The sequence below is a fragment of the Zosterops lateralis genome, assembly GCF_965231275.1.
Source record: "Zosterops lateralis genome assembly, chromosome: 4".
NCBI classification, from domain to species: Eukaryota; Metazoa; Chordata; class Aves; order Passeriformes; family Zosteropidae; genus Zosterops; species Zosterops lateralis.
In genome coordinates this window covers 63,414,477-63,431,570 of record NC_139765.1, presented here as the reverse complement: position 1 = coordinate 63,431,570, position 17,094 = coordinate 63,414,477, and the positions used below count along the sequence as shown (strand labels likewise).

General features: G+C 37.0%; 1 protein-coding gene across 11 annotated transcripts in view; it reads right to left on the bottom strand.

Annotated features, from left to right (window-relative positions):
- CD36 (CD36 molecule (CD36 blood group)) overlaps window positions 1-15,593 on the bottom strand; it is a 36,857-nt gene extending 21,264 nt beyond the window's left edge. The window contains exons 1-3 of one of the 11 annotated variants that reach the window (XM_083859293.1): window positions 13,866-14,033; window positions 10,532-10,624; window positions 1,488-1,724 (exon numbers count right to left, since the gene is read on the bottom strand). In XM_083859293.1, coding sequence (XP_083715419.1) covers window positions 1,488-1,607 — 120 coding nt within the window. In that variant the 5' untranslated portion in view covers window positions 1,608-1,724; window positions 10,532-10,624; window positions 13,866-14,033. Of the gene's footprint in view, window positions 1-1,487; window positions 1,725-5,149; window positions 5,339-9,528; window positions 9,654-10,531; window positions 10,625-12,683; window positions 12,708-13,865; window positions 14,034-15,407 lie in introns of those variants that run through there. The other 10 variants (XM_083859294.1, XM_083859289.1, XM_083859290.1 and 7 more) reach the window with 10 other exon arrangements.
- Between the last annotated feature and the right edge of the window lie 1,501 nt (window positions 15,594-17,094).

Here is a 17,094-nt window from a genome sequence, read left to right as displayed (position 1 = left end):
GAATGAACACATAACACTGCCAATATGTATAATTTGCTTTCAAAATACTGAATGGTAAGAGACAACACTTGGGATTCATTTAAGTATTTGATATAAGAAGATATAAATTTTTTAATTTATTTGTTTTCTAGAAAACCTGTCATTTCCTCAATTTGATAAACAATTCAAATTGTTTCCAAATATAGAGAGTGTGACTTTTTGTAAAATGTTGCAAGGTGGTTGAGACATTATCAACTCCCTATAAACTTTAAAATTCTTAAAATTCTTGAAAAATACAATAACAATTGGAATATTCCTCTACAGGTTGGTTTTCATGGGATTACATGAAAAAATTAAGATGTTATATAGGAGACATTTTTTTCAAAATTTTTAAAAAATTGATACTGTTGAATAGCCAGGGCCTCAACAGACGACTCAACATTTCCTGACAGTTCATGTATCCACCTCCTCCATTGACTTCAACAGCTATTGAGCTAAGGCTACTCTTCCAGAAGAGCCTTTGGACACATGTCTCCAAGATGTTCACCGTGTTCAACAGCACAGCAGATCAATAGCAGGACTAAGCAATAGCCAAAGATTTTAAGATTTTCAGATTTTTAACCATCACAGAACCAACCATGGCTGCAGTGACCCCAAGGAGATTTTATATCACCATAGTGGACAGGCGCAGGCTTCCATTCCAGATTATTCCATGATTTAAATCCCCAGTTAGGTAAACTTTTCACCAAAGATTTGACAAATTGATTTTTTTCTGTTTCCTTTACATAAACATCTAGATTTTAGGGACAGAAAATAATCTAAAAATCAGAAAAAATCCTGTGTCTGCCAGGTCTAAAATATTCTACTTCAATCAATCTTCACACTCAAAATGGAGAGATGCGTTTTATTAGATCATCCAGTCATATGGAGAACATTGACTTGGACCATACAATCACAGAATGTGAGCTGAATACATGAAATGTAGGATTCGATTCTGCGGCAGAAGACAGTTTAGATTATTTGCAGTATATAAATATAACTGCATGGAGTAAGTGCCAAAGTATGAAAATATTTTTTTTTAAAAAATAAAAAGATAAAGAAACAAGAAACCATCATAAATACAATTAAAAAAAAAAAAACAAAAAAAAAAAAAACAAAAAAAAAAAAAAAAAAAACAAAAAAAAAAAAAAAACAAAAAAAAAAAAAAAACAAAAAAAAAACAACCAAACTTCTAAATTGCATTCTGAAAATGCAATATTTTAGCTTCTAATGTGAAGCACAAGAGAGAGCAAACAAGTGAATGTGGCAATATAATTAATACATTTTAAAAAATTTTGCTGCTGGATATATTTCCAGGGAAGTTTGGAGCACCTAGTGTATAAAAAACTATGTTTAACAAAGGGGAAAAAAAATATATATATGTATAAGCACAACACAAGATTTAAAAATAATGACTGTTCAATAGCCACAAACCATATGGCCCGGGGTGGTGAAAAAAAAAAAAGTACCTTTTTTACTGCTTGGCCAATAAGATGATCTCCAACTGGTATTAGAACTCCTCCAAAGACAGCCAGTACACCACCGATGATGGCCCCAGTGAGGAGGCCACAGTTTCTGTCACAGCCCATTCTTCTTTTTTGTTAGAGTACAGGTAAACAGTGTACCAATGTCCTTGCTGTAAGGCTTGATGGTTTTTCCTCACTTCTTGGTCCCGACAGGCTCACTGATCCTCCTCAGAGAAGCTGCTAATATAATCAGAAAGTGGACAAAAATCAAATTCCAAAGCTCAAAGTACAAAGCACATGACATGAAGCAGGTAAGAAGATAACAAGTCAAAAACAGCCAGCCAGTGGCCAGCCACTGGCAAAAATTTAAAAAAAAAAAAAAAAGCAGCTGCAGGTAGTTTTGGCAGGTTGATTGCTTAATACATATGGTTATCTTTCTTCATTCCTGTTGCCTAAGCAAACTGCTTTTCCTGTTGTTGCTGTTTGGGTTTTGTTTTGTTTTGTTTTTTATTGCTCTGTTGCATTAGGGCAGGCTGGCAGAATGTTCATATGACATTCCTCCTGATGTAGACACCTTTAAATCTCCCTCTGCCAAAGAAGGAGGCTATAGATAGTTCTGCTTTTATCTCAGTCTGCCATGCCCATGGCTCCCACTTCAGGCAAAAGCAGGAGTTACATTCTACTGCCATGAGCTCCCCTGGTTGTTTCTGCCTTATGCCAGTAAGAAAGTCCCCAAGGCCCATCAGCACCTCGGTGGGAAAAGGGAGGCACCCACAAGAAGCCTTGTTCCTGATCTTCATCAGTCCACAGTCCTCTACTGAGAACCTTGTTTCAGCAACTTCATGACAAAGGCACGACTGTATTTTTCTTTTAGAACTGCATTCTTGCCACCAGCTAATTTCATCAATCCCAACTGCCTTATAGAACATCAGAGTTTTTAAAGCAAGACTAGAGTTTCATCTTTGAAAGAGATAATACCTAAAATTTCAAGATTATTCTGTCTCAGAAGAAAAATGTCTGTGATTATTCATTGGAAAATAAGAGTTGCTAGTAATATATGTTAATATACCTTACGAGCCGAGCCCTAGCAAAAGGGGTTGTAAAGAAAATCTAAATGACACTACTGCTGAAGTGGTAAAATATAAGGTCCCAGTGATATTTTTTCTGATTTTTTTTTCTGATAAATGGAGATGAAGAGCTGCCTAATTTGCAGTTTATTCTTTATTATTAAGAATCAATCACATACACAGAATTTGCAAGTTGGTTATTTGCTTTAGACCTCCAGTTAACATAAAATCTGCCCTTTTCTATTTTAGATGTCATTGTCCATGTCCTATTTATTTAGTAATTTATGTTTGTTAATATGTTCTGAACATCTCTAAATCAATTTTAAAGCAGGTGTTAGCTAAGTGTTAATTACACATTCAAGGCCAAACACAGAGAGGAGGAAAACAGAAAGATGAAGTGGAAGAAAAGATCAACCAGTTGCTCATGAGGACTGAAGAACCAGAAGGACTTAATGAATTTCTAAATAGTAAAGGAGGTATAGGAACCATGTGTGTTCTATTTTCTTCATCAGTTATGTGATGCTTTTATCACGTAAAGGACGTACAACATCCCATAACAGATTAGGTACCATGGTCAGCGGGCCACTGATGCATCCTCCCTTGTCATCCCTTGTCATCCCAAACTCACAATTATGTCACATCTCTACCTGGCACCAGACACCTCCCTTTAACTGCATTGCAAACCCACCTTTTGCCTGCCCTTGTACTGGCAGCAGGTTATGGCTCCCTTGCCTTTAACAATGTCTATTTCTGTACATTTGAGATTGTTTGGTACATTAAGAATTTCTCCTTGGATATTTTCAAGCAGAATGACCAAAAGACTGTTTGCAGTCTTGAAAAAATATCCCTACTGTCCCTACTATAAAAGCCAGGCTGTCTGTCCACTTGCCACCTGCTCATTCCATGTGGTTCTCACTCCAAAGCCATTAAAGGCTTTTTGATGTAGTGGATGTGTTTCACCACAAATTTCAGAGCATATTTAAGTTAGAAATGTATTAGACTTGAGGAACTTTTAAGTGAAAATCACTAGGGCCACATTTCATATTGTTGTAGCTTGGCTGAGATCAGGATCTTTAGTTTGGCAAAGACAGAACTGTAAAAGCCAACCAATCAGGTAGGTGGTGTGGGGATTTGAAAATTTGATTGCTGTTACATATTGTAGCAAATACAAGGAAAAGCAGACATTCTCAATTAAACCAAATTCTGAAAAAATACCTAAAATACCTAAAATAGCTAAAATGCCACTTGATTTTCCCTCAATACAAACAGTTTGGGGTTTGGTGTTTTTTTTTTTTGTTTGTTTGTTTTTTTGGGGGGTTTTTTGTTTGTTTGTTTGTTTGTTGGTTGGTGGTTGGTTTTTTTTTTTTTTTTTTTTTTTTTTTTTTTTTTTTTTTTTTTTTTTTTTTTTTTTTCCCCAGTGTGGAAACACACATTTTTAAATTTAAAATGAAAATTAGTTCTTTCATAAATGTTTAAGGGGGTATTTTAGATATCATCAAACTTTTTTTCTTGACTTACATACTGAAGATTTTCAAATTCCACTGCAATACACTTTCCACCTAAGTTTCTACAAGCTTTTCCAATGATTTTATTTTGTTTTAGGCAGACTAGGCACATTTCATTAGCACTAGCAATAAACAGCTAGAAAGCAAGTGACTGCTAACAACTTGTGTCTATTTCAAGCCTCTGCAAATTGAAAAATATTCACCCTTCTCCCACCAAACACAATGTAATAGCAGTCTAGACATCCCAATTTATGCAATTCAAATTATAAATTACGCAACTGTGAGTGAAGAGCACTCACACACTAACACTAAATTCATATAGAAGTCAACACACTATTCTCATCTATCAGAAATGAATTCAACATATGAAGATTAAGGTAGAAGTTTCCAATAAGAATACACTTTCTGGAAATTTATATTGAAGTGAAAATTATATACCTGAAGCAGAATAGAAAATACCATAACAAAATTAGCTGTGGTCTGTAATGCTATTGTATCATTTAGACTCAGATTTGACTACAGGATTAATAAAATTATTCATCTCATCCTAGAGTGTTAGATATGTACTTATTAATATTGTTTCAAAAATCCTTAATAGAATATTAATTAATAAGAATGAAAATGGTCCATTCAAATATCTGAAATAAAATTTACAAGCAGTCATATAGAAAGAGAGATGCAAAATGTTATTAAATTCTTTCTTCACTATTTAACTTAGACTTCTGTCCATGTCATCTTAAAGTCCTTATAAAATACAAGCAATTTCATTACATATTTGATGTTCTTTGGAATTTCAGTTTCAAGCTTTTTAACTGGAATAGCAAATGCTAGAAAAATTACTTTAAAATATGCATTTCTTATAAATTCACATGACTCCAGTATTTTCAAGAATATTAAATATCAAAAGACAGAATGCAATTGGGAAAGCCAGCCATACTGAAGATAAACCACCACTTTGTTATTATAGTAGCAAAGCATTTCACTACTCCATTTAAAATGTCACTTTTTCTTGCAAGCAGCTTTGTAAAATCCTTCAATTTTATTTTTTTTTTCATTAAAAAGAAATCTTTTTAAGAGCTTCCACCCAACTGACCTTGAAAGTATTCCTGAGGAAAACCCTCTGATTTTAAATGCCCTACCATATGACTCACCTTGAATAAGGGCAACTGACTTTTCAGCTGAAGACACAAGTCCTCAGCACATGACTTGCATCAAGTTACAGCAGACAGGCAGACCAATGTCCCCACCAAGCACATAGGCTGTGAACTGTGAGGGAGGGTTTATATATTCCAAGAGACGTCAGTTCCCTCTTTATCTTTTTTGCCAGAAGAAAAAGTTAAGTTGTACTGCTGCTGGGGGAAGGGGTTATTTTTGCAGCCTGACTAAAGGCCACTACCTACATCTTGTGGTAATATACTTAGCAACTGCAATCTTTATCCAGTTTTGATCCAAGTAAGCCAAAAGTCAAGGAGACAAAAGGGTAACTTACTTACTTGGTTTCTGGTCACTTCTTCTTTCATATCTGCATATTTCTATTTTGCTCATCATGATAGTGTGTTTTCAAGTAATAAAAATTAGGCAGCTTCAGAATATTTGTAATAGGATTCTTTTTCAGGTATCAGATACAACGTTTCCTTGCAAACTGCTAAAGCTCTTCCTATTTTACTGGAAGTTGGATGAACACCATCCCAGAAGCTTCTTTTTCTGAATGTGTCTAAAAATCACTTATTTTTATGCTGACATCTCTGTTAATCAGTGTCTTACTCCATCACAGTGTCTACTGCTGAATAACAGTTTAGTAAGCTTTTGCAGAAATACTTTATAAATACCTCTTTACCTCAGATGAATTCAATGAATGGATTGTTTTAAAAAATTCTTCTGGCAGCAGCAAGAGGAAGTGACTTTTATTTGGCTTAATTATAAGAGAGAAAATATTCCTAAAAATAGATTCTTAGGTCCAGACTTTCAGGGTACAGCACTGAATAGTTTGCAATTCACAGATTTAGTATTTTCTATCTGTTTTGACTGACTGCTGTCCTGTTATTTTATGTTGCTCTACTTGGAAGTTCAGCTTTTGTGGAAAATTCTGCCTTTTTTCTATATTTCTCCTAAGAAAACCTAAGGTGTATGAAAATTAATTAATTTGAGGTTTTTACCTCCTAGTAGCAAAGGCAAGACTGAAAGTGAGCCTCATCTTTTGAAAACAATCTTTTGGGCAGTTTTCAGCACAAGGCTCACTGCCAGGACGAGTTTGTGACCTTGAATAACTCCTGCTTCTCGTCCTTGAAAAGTGCAGAAAATTTGTTTTCCTCTATTTTCTAATTCAAGAGGGATGTTTAACTGCTGAAAGTTAAGCAGTGCTCCACAGTGTTCTTGCCATGAACTACTTTTATTGTCATTAATTGTTTCTATTGTACTTGTCCTCCTATGATGGTCTCTTGAGGATGTTCCTGTTTGGCATCCTCCTCCACTGCTGCCTTTGGAGACATTCCCTACCATGCTCATTTTCAGTTTTCATATTTGCACTGTGCATGAGTCACTGTGCACCCTTCATGAGGAAAATATCAACTGAGAGTTTTTGTTGGAATCTGCTACTGTCAACGTAATGATGTTCAGTTTTCAACATATTCATGCTGAATTGTATCACCTAATGTTATAATTTACAATATTCTACTACCATCCTGCAAAAGCACAATCTCTTCTAGCAGCAGTGCTTGGCAGGGAAATGAGGACTGCCTGGGTCAGCTGCAGAAACCAGCTAAAAGGATGGGAAGCTGAAAGAGAATCTGTAAACATTTGGATGTTAGTCATTTCTGCTTCTGAAAAGCAAACTAAAACAAACCGTAAGTGTTTAATTGTCCTGTGTCCTCTGGCTCCATATCAGAGTTTAGAGGTTCTAGAGTAGAAAGTAGATACACACAGCAACAGAGGAAGGACACAAAAAACCCCAAACAATTGTGTACTTCATCAGAGTCCCCAGTGGTGCAGCAACAGACAAACTGCCCCACAAGGAAAAGTTGTCAGAAAGGAGAAACAGACTAAATGACACTCACATGCTTCATGAAGACACAGAAAACTGCAGGAATCAGAAAAAGGGAAATGCTGTTGTTATTTCCAAGTGAACTCCACATACGTTTTCTGGAATAAACATACTACTGGCCAGAAAATGCTGAAGAGATGAGTGTTATTCATGGCTTTTACACATATCTAGTAGTGAGTCCTTCGGAAAATACTTTCTTTGGAGTGCTTTCCTATATGCCCTGAGATTCCTAAATAGGTGATCTCTCAATTTTTTTTTTAATTATTATTAAGATCCATTCTATTAGACATACCTTTATAGTACATATAATTTGAATTTTCAAGATGATCGCATAAACATTCCCACATTGCTGTGGGAATCCTTTGCTGTACAGTATAGCACAGCATGAGTTTCTATTCCTGTGTTTCCCAGTTATTACACTCAGAATGTTTCTTTAACTGTTTATAATGAAGCTTACAAAAGCTAGTGTTAACATTACTTCCTTTTCAGATATGGAAATGTTTGCATACGTTCAAAGAAGTTAAGAAGCAAATTACAAAGCTCCAGGAAAGTCCTGTTTGTGCTTTTGCATCCTCTGAACTTTTTAAGGACATTAACTGTTAAAAAGCACCCAACAAAATCTAATTTGTAGTTGCAAGGTAAAAGGGCAAAAGGTAGGGTTAATATTCTCAGCATCCAAAACATGTTTTTCTATAAGATTTTGGATACTCTCCCTGGTTTTGAAACAAAGCTGTGAGGAATTATGTTTGCCTCCTTTCCATGGTAAGATAATGCACAAATGTATTGTTTATCCAGGTTATTCTATTAGCATCATTTTAGGTGGCTTCTATTGTCTCTACTGAAAATCCTGTTGTCACCAATCAGTGTCCCTCTGGCTTCTTTGCAGGAAGAGGAAAAGTCCCACAGGAAGGGTTGTACCTTGCTCAGTAGTGAAAGATTAAATCATTAAACCTGCTCCCCTCAAAAGAAAACAGACCATGCACACACACACACACAAATAAAAGAACCCATGGCTTCTGTCCCCAAATAAGCTCTTTCTGGTTCAACGCACTTGTGTTCACCCATGTGCCCTTAGTTCTACTGAGGAGAATGATGAAAATGAATCATCTGGAGAAGAAAAAAAAAAAAAGAAAAATGCAATATGCCACCAGCTGGGTGAGACTTCTGACTCTCTCTCTGTGCACTGGAGATACTACGAGGTATTACTTTAGAAGGAGAGAAATTTTGTATTCATGAAAGTTAATTTGATTTCCTAGGGAAATTAAAGCCTTTTGTACATCACATCATCACATAGTACATGAGAAGAGCACATGAGTTATCCACTCAGACCAGTTTTGATAATTTACTTCACTTCCACTTCACAAGAGCCATCCTAGAGGGAACATGGACTGTCTTCAGGTATTACACATAAAAAGTACGAACATAAAAGACACAAATGATAAAATATTATTTCTGAATTGTATGTTCATTATTTCTGTCTCATCTGTTCTCACAGTGACTGCTATTTTGTATCACCTAATTTTCCAAAAGCCACAGGATAGAGCAGAGTTTTATAGGTCAGGTCACCTCACATAAAAAGAAGGAAGACAAAAGATATTTTAGTTGCTTCAGTTTTCCTGTTACTATCTTACCTATAAGGCTCTAAAATAAAAGAAAGGCATTGTTTCATATTCATTTTTTTTTCTTGTTTAAGTTAATTAAAGTATTTGTTACCAAGAAACTTATCCAGCTAAAAGCCAGGCATCTGGCCCAAGGGAGATAAATTGGTTTCCTATCCTATCACTAGAGGTGTATGAACATAACTCATCCCAAGTACTTGAAATCTTTTCTTGGCCAAGAATATATAGAATCATAGAATCATACAATAATTAAGATTGGAAAAGACCTCCAAGATCATCAAGTCCAACCTTTGTCCAAGTACCACTATGTTCACTGAACTATATCACAAAGTGTTGCAGCTACTTATTTTTGAACAGTTCAGGGAGTGCCTATCTTTTAGAGCTACTGGTGTCCCTCCTTTAACTGCAAGGCATCTAAACAACAGGCTTAAGTTAGGCATTTAATGATTAGAATGTTAATGTTAGGACAATTCCACTCAAGCTCTCCAAAAAGGTCTTTCATTTCCTCTCCACCATACTGACGCTACCAGAACAGCTGTACAAGGTTCTGCCAAATGCATACAAATTGTGAAACAAATAGAAAAATCAAGAAGAAGACTTCAAAATATTTACCACCTGGAATCAATGGAAAGTTTGGACAAAGATTGCAGACATAGTATAGCACTATTTTGCTCAGCTCACATCACAGATTTTAGTGCAGGTGTGTTGGTCTTTGAGGATTGCCAGTGTATGCCCTGAGTCATACTCTAACCACTCATATCTAGCATTTTCCAATGTCCTGAGAAAAAGATCCTCCCCAACATGCAATAATACCTTATTTCTCCTCACAAGAACTTGGAAGACTCTTTTCAAACTGCTGTGTAGCTCCTTCATTACCCACCAGAGACTCTCAGCTGTAGTTTTCCCAGCTCTGTTAAGTGTTAGGTCCTAAGGTGCTGTCCCTTGTGGTTCTCAACGTGTCCTGACGATATGGAAAAACATCCTAAAATATCAGTGGCTCAAGCCAACTTGGCAGCAGTACAGTGGAACAGTGTGATATATTTGGCTCCTGCCACTGATGAGTTCCTCCATCAAACTGTGATGAAGTTCTTTAAGGGGAAAATGGCTGATGGAAACCCCAGCAATTGCTTCAGGTTTTTTCCTCCTGGAGATAATTGCTTTTGAGCTCTTCTTCACTGATTGTGGCATGCATAAATTGCTGCCTTTCTCAGTCCTCAAAATCACCTTTAAAATTTGTTTTCAAGGGATTTTAGCAGGGAGATAAGGTGAAGAAAACCCAAGAGCAGCAGGGATAGACCAGACTGATTCTTCCACTCCTTTGGGTTCATGTGAAGGTAACTCGGGATATTGATAGGGAGGAACTTAGTACAACAGAATCCAATACAGAAACTGTAATATTATAACAAAGACTTCTTGTAAGTCTGGAACAGGAAAGGGCTATGAAAATCTCTTACTGAAAGTTTAGGGTTGGTCTATTAATGCTAGAGACATTTCTCACTGAAACCTAAGTTTTGCCCCAAAGGTTACGATTCATCACCCAGTGTGCAGTGAGTCAATCACACAAAGAGCCAAGGGTTTGTTATTTCATATTTGCACAAAGATGGGTGTTGTGTGGTGAATCCACAAAGCTATCACCCTTAGTAAAAACGACAAGGACTCTATATAGGCCGTTAATTTTTATATCTTCTGCTTATCTAATATATTCAGTGTTTAGTATTTGACTATTTCTGAGTTGTGCTGAGCTGGTTTCTTATCTTGGATGGCCTGGTGCTCATCAGTATTTACAATTCTATTATTGTCAGGCTGGCTTTCTTACTTTCTTCTTATCTTGGCTGTCCTGCAGTAGCAGATTCTTCCTCTCAATCTTTGTTACTCCCCTGGGTCTACGACATTTGAAGTGGGTTGGGCCCTGAAATGTAATGAGACAATGCTACTGAGAAAAAAATGTCTCAGACATCACAAGGAGGGCACAGAGAGGAGGTTCCAATGGCAGGAGAAAAAAATTTTAAAGCAAGCATCTTTTAAAAGTCAGGAGAGATTTAATAAATCTTATCCCTACTTGGATATATTCCACTTCTTGCAAAACTCTTCTCCTTAGATCAGAAGTCACAGAATAATGGAGTAACTCTAAAATCTTCCACTAGTGCAATACCTGGTTGAGAAATAGTCACTGTAATGAATCATCCCAGACAATGTCAGTGGTTTTGAAGAATGACTGGGTAGTCCTTATGTTAGTTTTTGCCTACCAGCTACACTGTAATTTTGTCTCTGTAATAATTAAGAACAACATATGTACAGGGGATTTTTCCAGTTGTGAAGACCTAAGTTTAAGGTCAACCTCTTGCTGACTTCTTAAGGATTGAAGACCTGTTAAATGTCTGACACCCTTGAGTTTGTATGTTCCAGACCTGGAGACATGTCCTTGGTCTGAATAATGTACAGAAGATCTTCCCTGGGGTTTCAATCTGCCTCAAACATCAAAGCCACACCATCAGCCTACTGCTAGGAAAAGCCCTGATCCTCATCAGGCCAGCGCAAGAAGAAAGCTTTACTAGAGCTACCCCTGGAGCAGCTGCCAATTCCACTTGGGGAATCAAAATCAGTGGCTGGAACACAGAAAAACTTCTTGTGATACAAAAAATGACTTTTTTTTTCCTTTTTTCATATTTTTCTTGAGAAGATATTTAATTACCACAATAAAAGAATCAAACTTTATTCACACAGAGACAAAAACCCAAAACCCCAACACTGAAAAATAAAATTACCCTTGCTATTGGAGATCCCTTGGCAGCAGCTGAAGATCTAAAGAGATTATGAAAAATTGTGTAATATCACAATGTATTGAAAATTATTAACACCTATGAAGAACAGAGCAGTAGAAAAGGTACTAGCAGTGATTTCTGTGTACTAGCGGTAATGAGGGAAATGATAGATACCTTGAACTTCACAGATCATATAATTTTCAATCTTAAAATATGGCATTGTTCTTTCAGATGAAAACATGTTACAGAAATATGCATATAACTGCCAGTTGCAGAAAAAGAAAAGTAGTTCCAGAATATAGTAATTTAACCTAAACTCCTTACATGTCTCATCATTTTCCTGGTTGTGCCAATTATATGAATGTTTTTTGAAGGCTCACTTGAGGACACAAAAGACCCCAAACCCAAACTAAGCAACTACAGACTACACATTTTTTATGAGTATGGTGTTTTTGCCAAGTTAAAAAAAAATAAAATCACTGAGTAAATGTAGCTATTGTGTCAATAGTCAAGAAAATAAATCATTAAAATAGCATATGCTATTTTATTGTGTTCCTATTTTATTATGCTATATTTATTGGGTTGATCTCAGGACTTTCATATAAAAATTAATTTGTGTTACATCAACATATTTATTGCACATAAATTATAGCTTTAAAACTACACAGATATCCTTTTTTCCTCTAACTAATATTGATACAATTCCCCTAATTAATAATTATTACAGTATCTTTCATATGTTCTTTTATCTCAAAATTATTAAATGTATATGGCCATAAACTTGATATCTCTGCTCATTTTTATAAGATATGTATTTAGTTGCTTCTATAATAGAATTGTATACAAGAAAATGATTAACAGGCAAATTATTAATACTTTTGTTGCAGTTAAAGTTTCAACATATTTATTTCTAATTGCAATGTACAGTGAAATATTAGCAATATAGAAAATATTTTCAAGATATGCAAGTGAGATAGTTTGATTAACAGTATATTTAGTCTTTATAAATTTTAGTGAATGGACTTTTCCTGGATTTATAAGCAGTCAAGAAATAGAGGCTGAATAACATCTCTCTTTGCTTTCAATATCTGGCAGTTAGGAGTATTTTGCTAGTTACAGGATGCAATAATACACTTACAAGAAGTTTATACAATGTGCAGCTGTGTGCTCAGAATCTGCCTCTAGCCCAGGAGCAGGGTCACATACCTGTGTGGAGGGAGAGCTGCTCTCACAACTCTTGCCACAAGCAACTGCAGAAGTGCAGAAGAGCCTGCAAACTTACCTCCTTATTTAGAGAAAATTAAGGTTGCTGTAGCAACCCTAAGCAACCCTGCTGCCCTGTGCCCCTCCAGAGTGTTGATCTCGCATGAGCCACAGAGAAACAGAAAGCTGCACACAGCTTGTGGCTAAACCATCTCAAGTGATAAACAGTAATGAAACCTCTGAGGCCAAGATAAAATCCTTTCAACACTTAGGCATTACAAGAAAGACCAGTTCTAAGAAACCCTTTCAGGACCAGCTTTTGCCTCTGATCCCTCCAGCCTCTGCAATAGCCCCACACTTGGAAGCAATGTGCAGGATCCCTGTTACCAATCCAGAACAAGTTTAATTGACTTAGCTCTTTGCAGTAACTCTGTGCAAACACAGTCTAATCCCATTTAATCCCCACAAAGTACTTGAAGCCAGGTGATACGTGTCGTATTAGAGATAATTCTTCAGATTTGGGCTTATTATATTTATTTAGACAAAGCATAGAGACAGGTCAGGGTGAGACATCATAGCTGTGAGTACAACTGTTCAAATTCATGGGACTCTTTCTAACATTTCCACAGGCTTTGCTTCAGAACTCTTTGCTTTAGAATTGTCTAAATAAACATCTAAGCCAAATAGCAGTGATATTACCTCCTCTGCCTGTCTTTTTGGATCTTTGCTAAATCCTTTTATCGGAGCAGGGCTAATACTTCTCTAAAATTATTAAATTATTAATAACTAAGGACTGTTTTTCTGATTTGTTGTTTTGTTTTTTTTTTTTAATTTGAACAGACTCTAGAGGACCTCTTTCCAGAAAGTTACGACAAATAACAACAGTTATCAGCCTGTCTGCCAAGTGATTTAATAATTAAGATAATAGCTGTCCCAGAGGATTATCAGGACCCTGGAGGTGAGTCATTATGATAGGTGCTATAAAACTCCATGTACTAACTCAAGGGACACTCCATGGCACGAACCTCTTAACCTGGCTTTCTATGAAATTTCTGCTTCTCTAAAGTTAGACAGAAAATCAAGTGACAAGAAAAAGGTAGGAATAAAAAAGTATTCCTGAAATTTGCATTAATCTGGATATTTTCTATCCGGATCTATTCTCTTATGTAAATGCCGTTGTTCTACCTTTGGTCTTCTTGGAGTCCTGTTGATTGCTTCCTGTGCACTTTTCACAGCTGCAGCCTCCAGCTTGTTGCCAGACTTCTGCCTTCTTCTCTACATGTGCTTCCTTTTGCCCCTGTTTCCTTCTCTGAGACTCTCCTCCCTCCTCCAGCTCTATGTATGTCTCTCACTTTCCACCCTATCATCTCAGCTGTCACTCCTCCACCAAACATCTCCCCTACTTTGTCTCCTCCCTCCTTGGATTATCCTCTATGTTTTTTTGCCACTCTTCTAGAATTTAATGCTGTTGTCCACCAATTCTGTCCTGGTTCTTTGGCATTAACATTTATTGTTCCCCAATCTCCCTTGATGCTTTTTTTCTTTCCTCTATTTCTCTTCTTCTCCCTCTGTATGAAGTTCCGGTATATAACCTTCTCACACCATCAATTCACCAAAAAAGCTGTTTGCTAGTGAAAACAATATTTATCTGTGTCCTTTGGTACACAGACAAGATGTGCCTGAACAGGCTAATTATAAATAATAATTTAAGTTTGGTAATTTAATACTGTATTCTTGTTTGTGTTTCTTCCTAAAGCCTCAGAACAGTAAAGCCCACAGTATTTCTACCCATTCCCTATTTTCTGCCCAGCTATCATTCAGCACTTTTTTTGAAGTCCTCCCACTTCTAAGAAAATGAAAACTGAGCAGCTTCAGCCATAAACAAAGAGGAGAGGAGAGGAGAGGAGAGGAGAGGAGAGGAGAGGAGAGGAGAGGAGAGGAGAGGAGAGGAGAGGAGGAGAGGAGAGGAGAGGAGAGGAGAGGAGAGGAGAGGAGAGGAGAGGAGAGGAGAGGAGAGGAGAGGAGAGGAGAGGAGAGGAGAGGAGAGGAGAGGAGAGGAGAGGAGAGGAGAGGAGAGGAGAGGAGAGGAGAGGAGAGGAGAGGAGAGGAGAGGAGAGGAGAAAAGAAAGGAAAGGAAAGGAAAGGAAAGGAAAGGAAAGGAAAGGAAAGGAAAGGAAAGGAAAGGAAAGGAAAGGAAAGGAAAGGAAAGGAAAGGAAAGGAAAGGAAAGGAAAGGAAAGGAAAGGAAAGGAAAGGAAAGGAAAGGAAAGGAAAGGAAAGGAAAGGAAAGGAAAGGAAAGGAAAGGAAAGGAAAGGAAAGGAAAGGAAAGGAAAGGAAAGGAAAGGAAAGGAAAGGAAAGGAAAGGAAAGGAAAGGAAAGGAAAGGAAAGGAAAGGAAAGGAAAGGAAAGGAAAGGAAAGGAAAGGAAAGGAAAGGAAAGGAAAGGAAAGGAAAGGAAAGAAAGGAAAGGAAAGGAAAGGAAAGGAAAGGAAAGGAAAGGAAAGGAAAGGAAAGGAAAGGAAAGGAAAGGAAAGGAAAGGAAAGGAAAGGAAAGGAAAGGAAAGGAAAGGAAAGGAAGAAAGAAAGAAAAGAAAAGAAAAGAAAAGAAAAGAAAAGAAAAGAAAAGAAAAGAAAAGAAAAGAAAAGAAAAGAAAAGAAAAGAAAAGAAAAGAAAAGAAAAGAAAAGAAAAGAAAAGAAAAGAAGAAAAAAACTTTATCTCCCTCTTACCTTCACCAGAACTGGAGGAGGGTTTATGATTAGGCTGGGAACAGCTCAGAGTTTCTGAACACAGTGTCAGGCATGTTCTGTGGCAAAACAGGCATACTGGGCTACCAAAACCACTGATGTGCCCTTCCTTCCAACCCACAACAGCTAGAAAGGAAATGGGATGTATCCCTCATCTCTTTCTTATGATTTGAGAAGTCAGAGCACTCATTAGTGTTAAACATAAAAAAAAATTCCTTAAAATTATATAGGATAATGATTACAGAATTGTAAACATGTCGTCACAACATGAAACACCCCAGGCATGTTTGTGGCAAAGCACACACCCTCTGTATAATTATAGTCAGGCTTCTCTGTTTTAGGCAAAAAGTAACAATAGTCACTTATCAGATTCTTAAAAATGGTATTGGAGAGGATTCAGCAGGACACTCCCAAGACTTTAATCCAAAACTAGGATTTTCTAGTTAGTTTTTCACCAGTCTATCTCTCACAATTCCTTTTCTCACTCTCCAACTCTAGCTCAGACTTCACCTCCTTTCCCCAGATCTCACTACCAGGCTGTCTGCCCACCTCTTCTCAGGGGATAAATCTTCTGACCAGAATAGTGTCTCTAGAAGTCTTGTGTGCTCATTTCAGCATTGCACACATGCAACGGGGGAAGCTTTTCCTTTCTGCTGTACTTCTGCATGTGAAACACTTTTAACAGCAGTTCCACATTCTAGGTTTTATTGAACATTGTATTTTCCACAGTCTGTGTGCCCAAGGGAGCATTCTGGTGTATTGGTCAAATTCCACGGACACCAATCAGCTGCTATCTATGATGCCTCTGAGTATAGTTTACTGTACCCGTGGTTCTAATGCACACATACCTAAATAATGTGTGCACATTCCAGTAACATGTATAGATCTCCTTAAAAAATACCAGAAGCAACTGCAGTTTGTTGTGAAACCAATCAGAGATGGTTTTTCACAGCTTCCCAACAGCATTCATATCAGACAGCTTCCATCCTTTGGCCTTATGAAAAACCTACTAAAAGACATTTAGACCTAGCAGATGCTGGTATTTAAATTCTTCAATTGCATGTAATGAGAAGAATTTTTGTCTTGGCATGACATGCATATGTTGACTCATGAACTGGCGAGGCTTGTGAGAAGATATTTTCTTGAATAGTAACTGTGAGAGCATATTTTCCTGTGGATATTTTACTTTCCTTTGACCTAGTAAAATGTGAAGGCCCTCCTCTCTGAGGTCAATAATATTCCATCTTTGACCAACTAAATACTTTATACATGCTTTTCTGTACACGTGAACATACATGCTGGTGGCTTGTTTCAATTTTGAAGAATCTATTTGAAACTTAGTGGCAAGCTAAGCTTTTTTTGCCTCTTGCAACCTTGCCTATTGCCATTTTCCACCATGCAAGCACCCTGCAAAATACTACCTTTTCCTTGGAAAATTCCATGTGTGCCTCACTGAAATGCATGTGGCTGTGAGGACTTATGCCTACCTTTGAAACTGTGTTGTGATTCCTTGCAGAGTCATATTTTTCATACCATCCAGGTTCCTCACCTGGAGAACATGGCAGGAAGACAGATCTATTTCTTTGGTATGTTGCCACACTTGGTGAACTGCTTAAAGTGGGTTGTTTTCTGGGGTACTAGAGATCTTTTTGATGTGGCTACTGCCTTT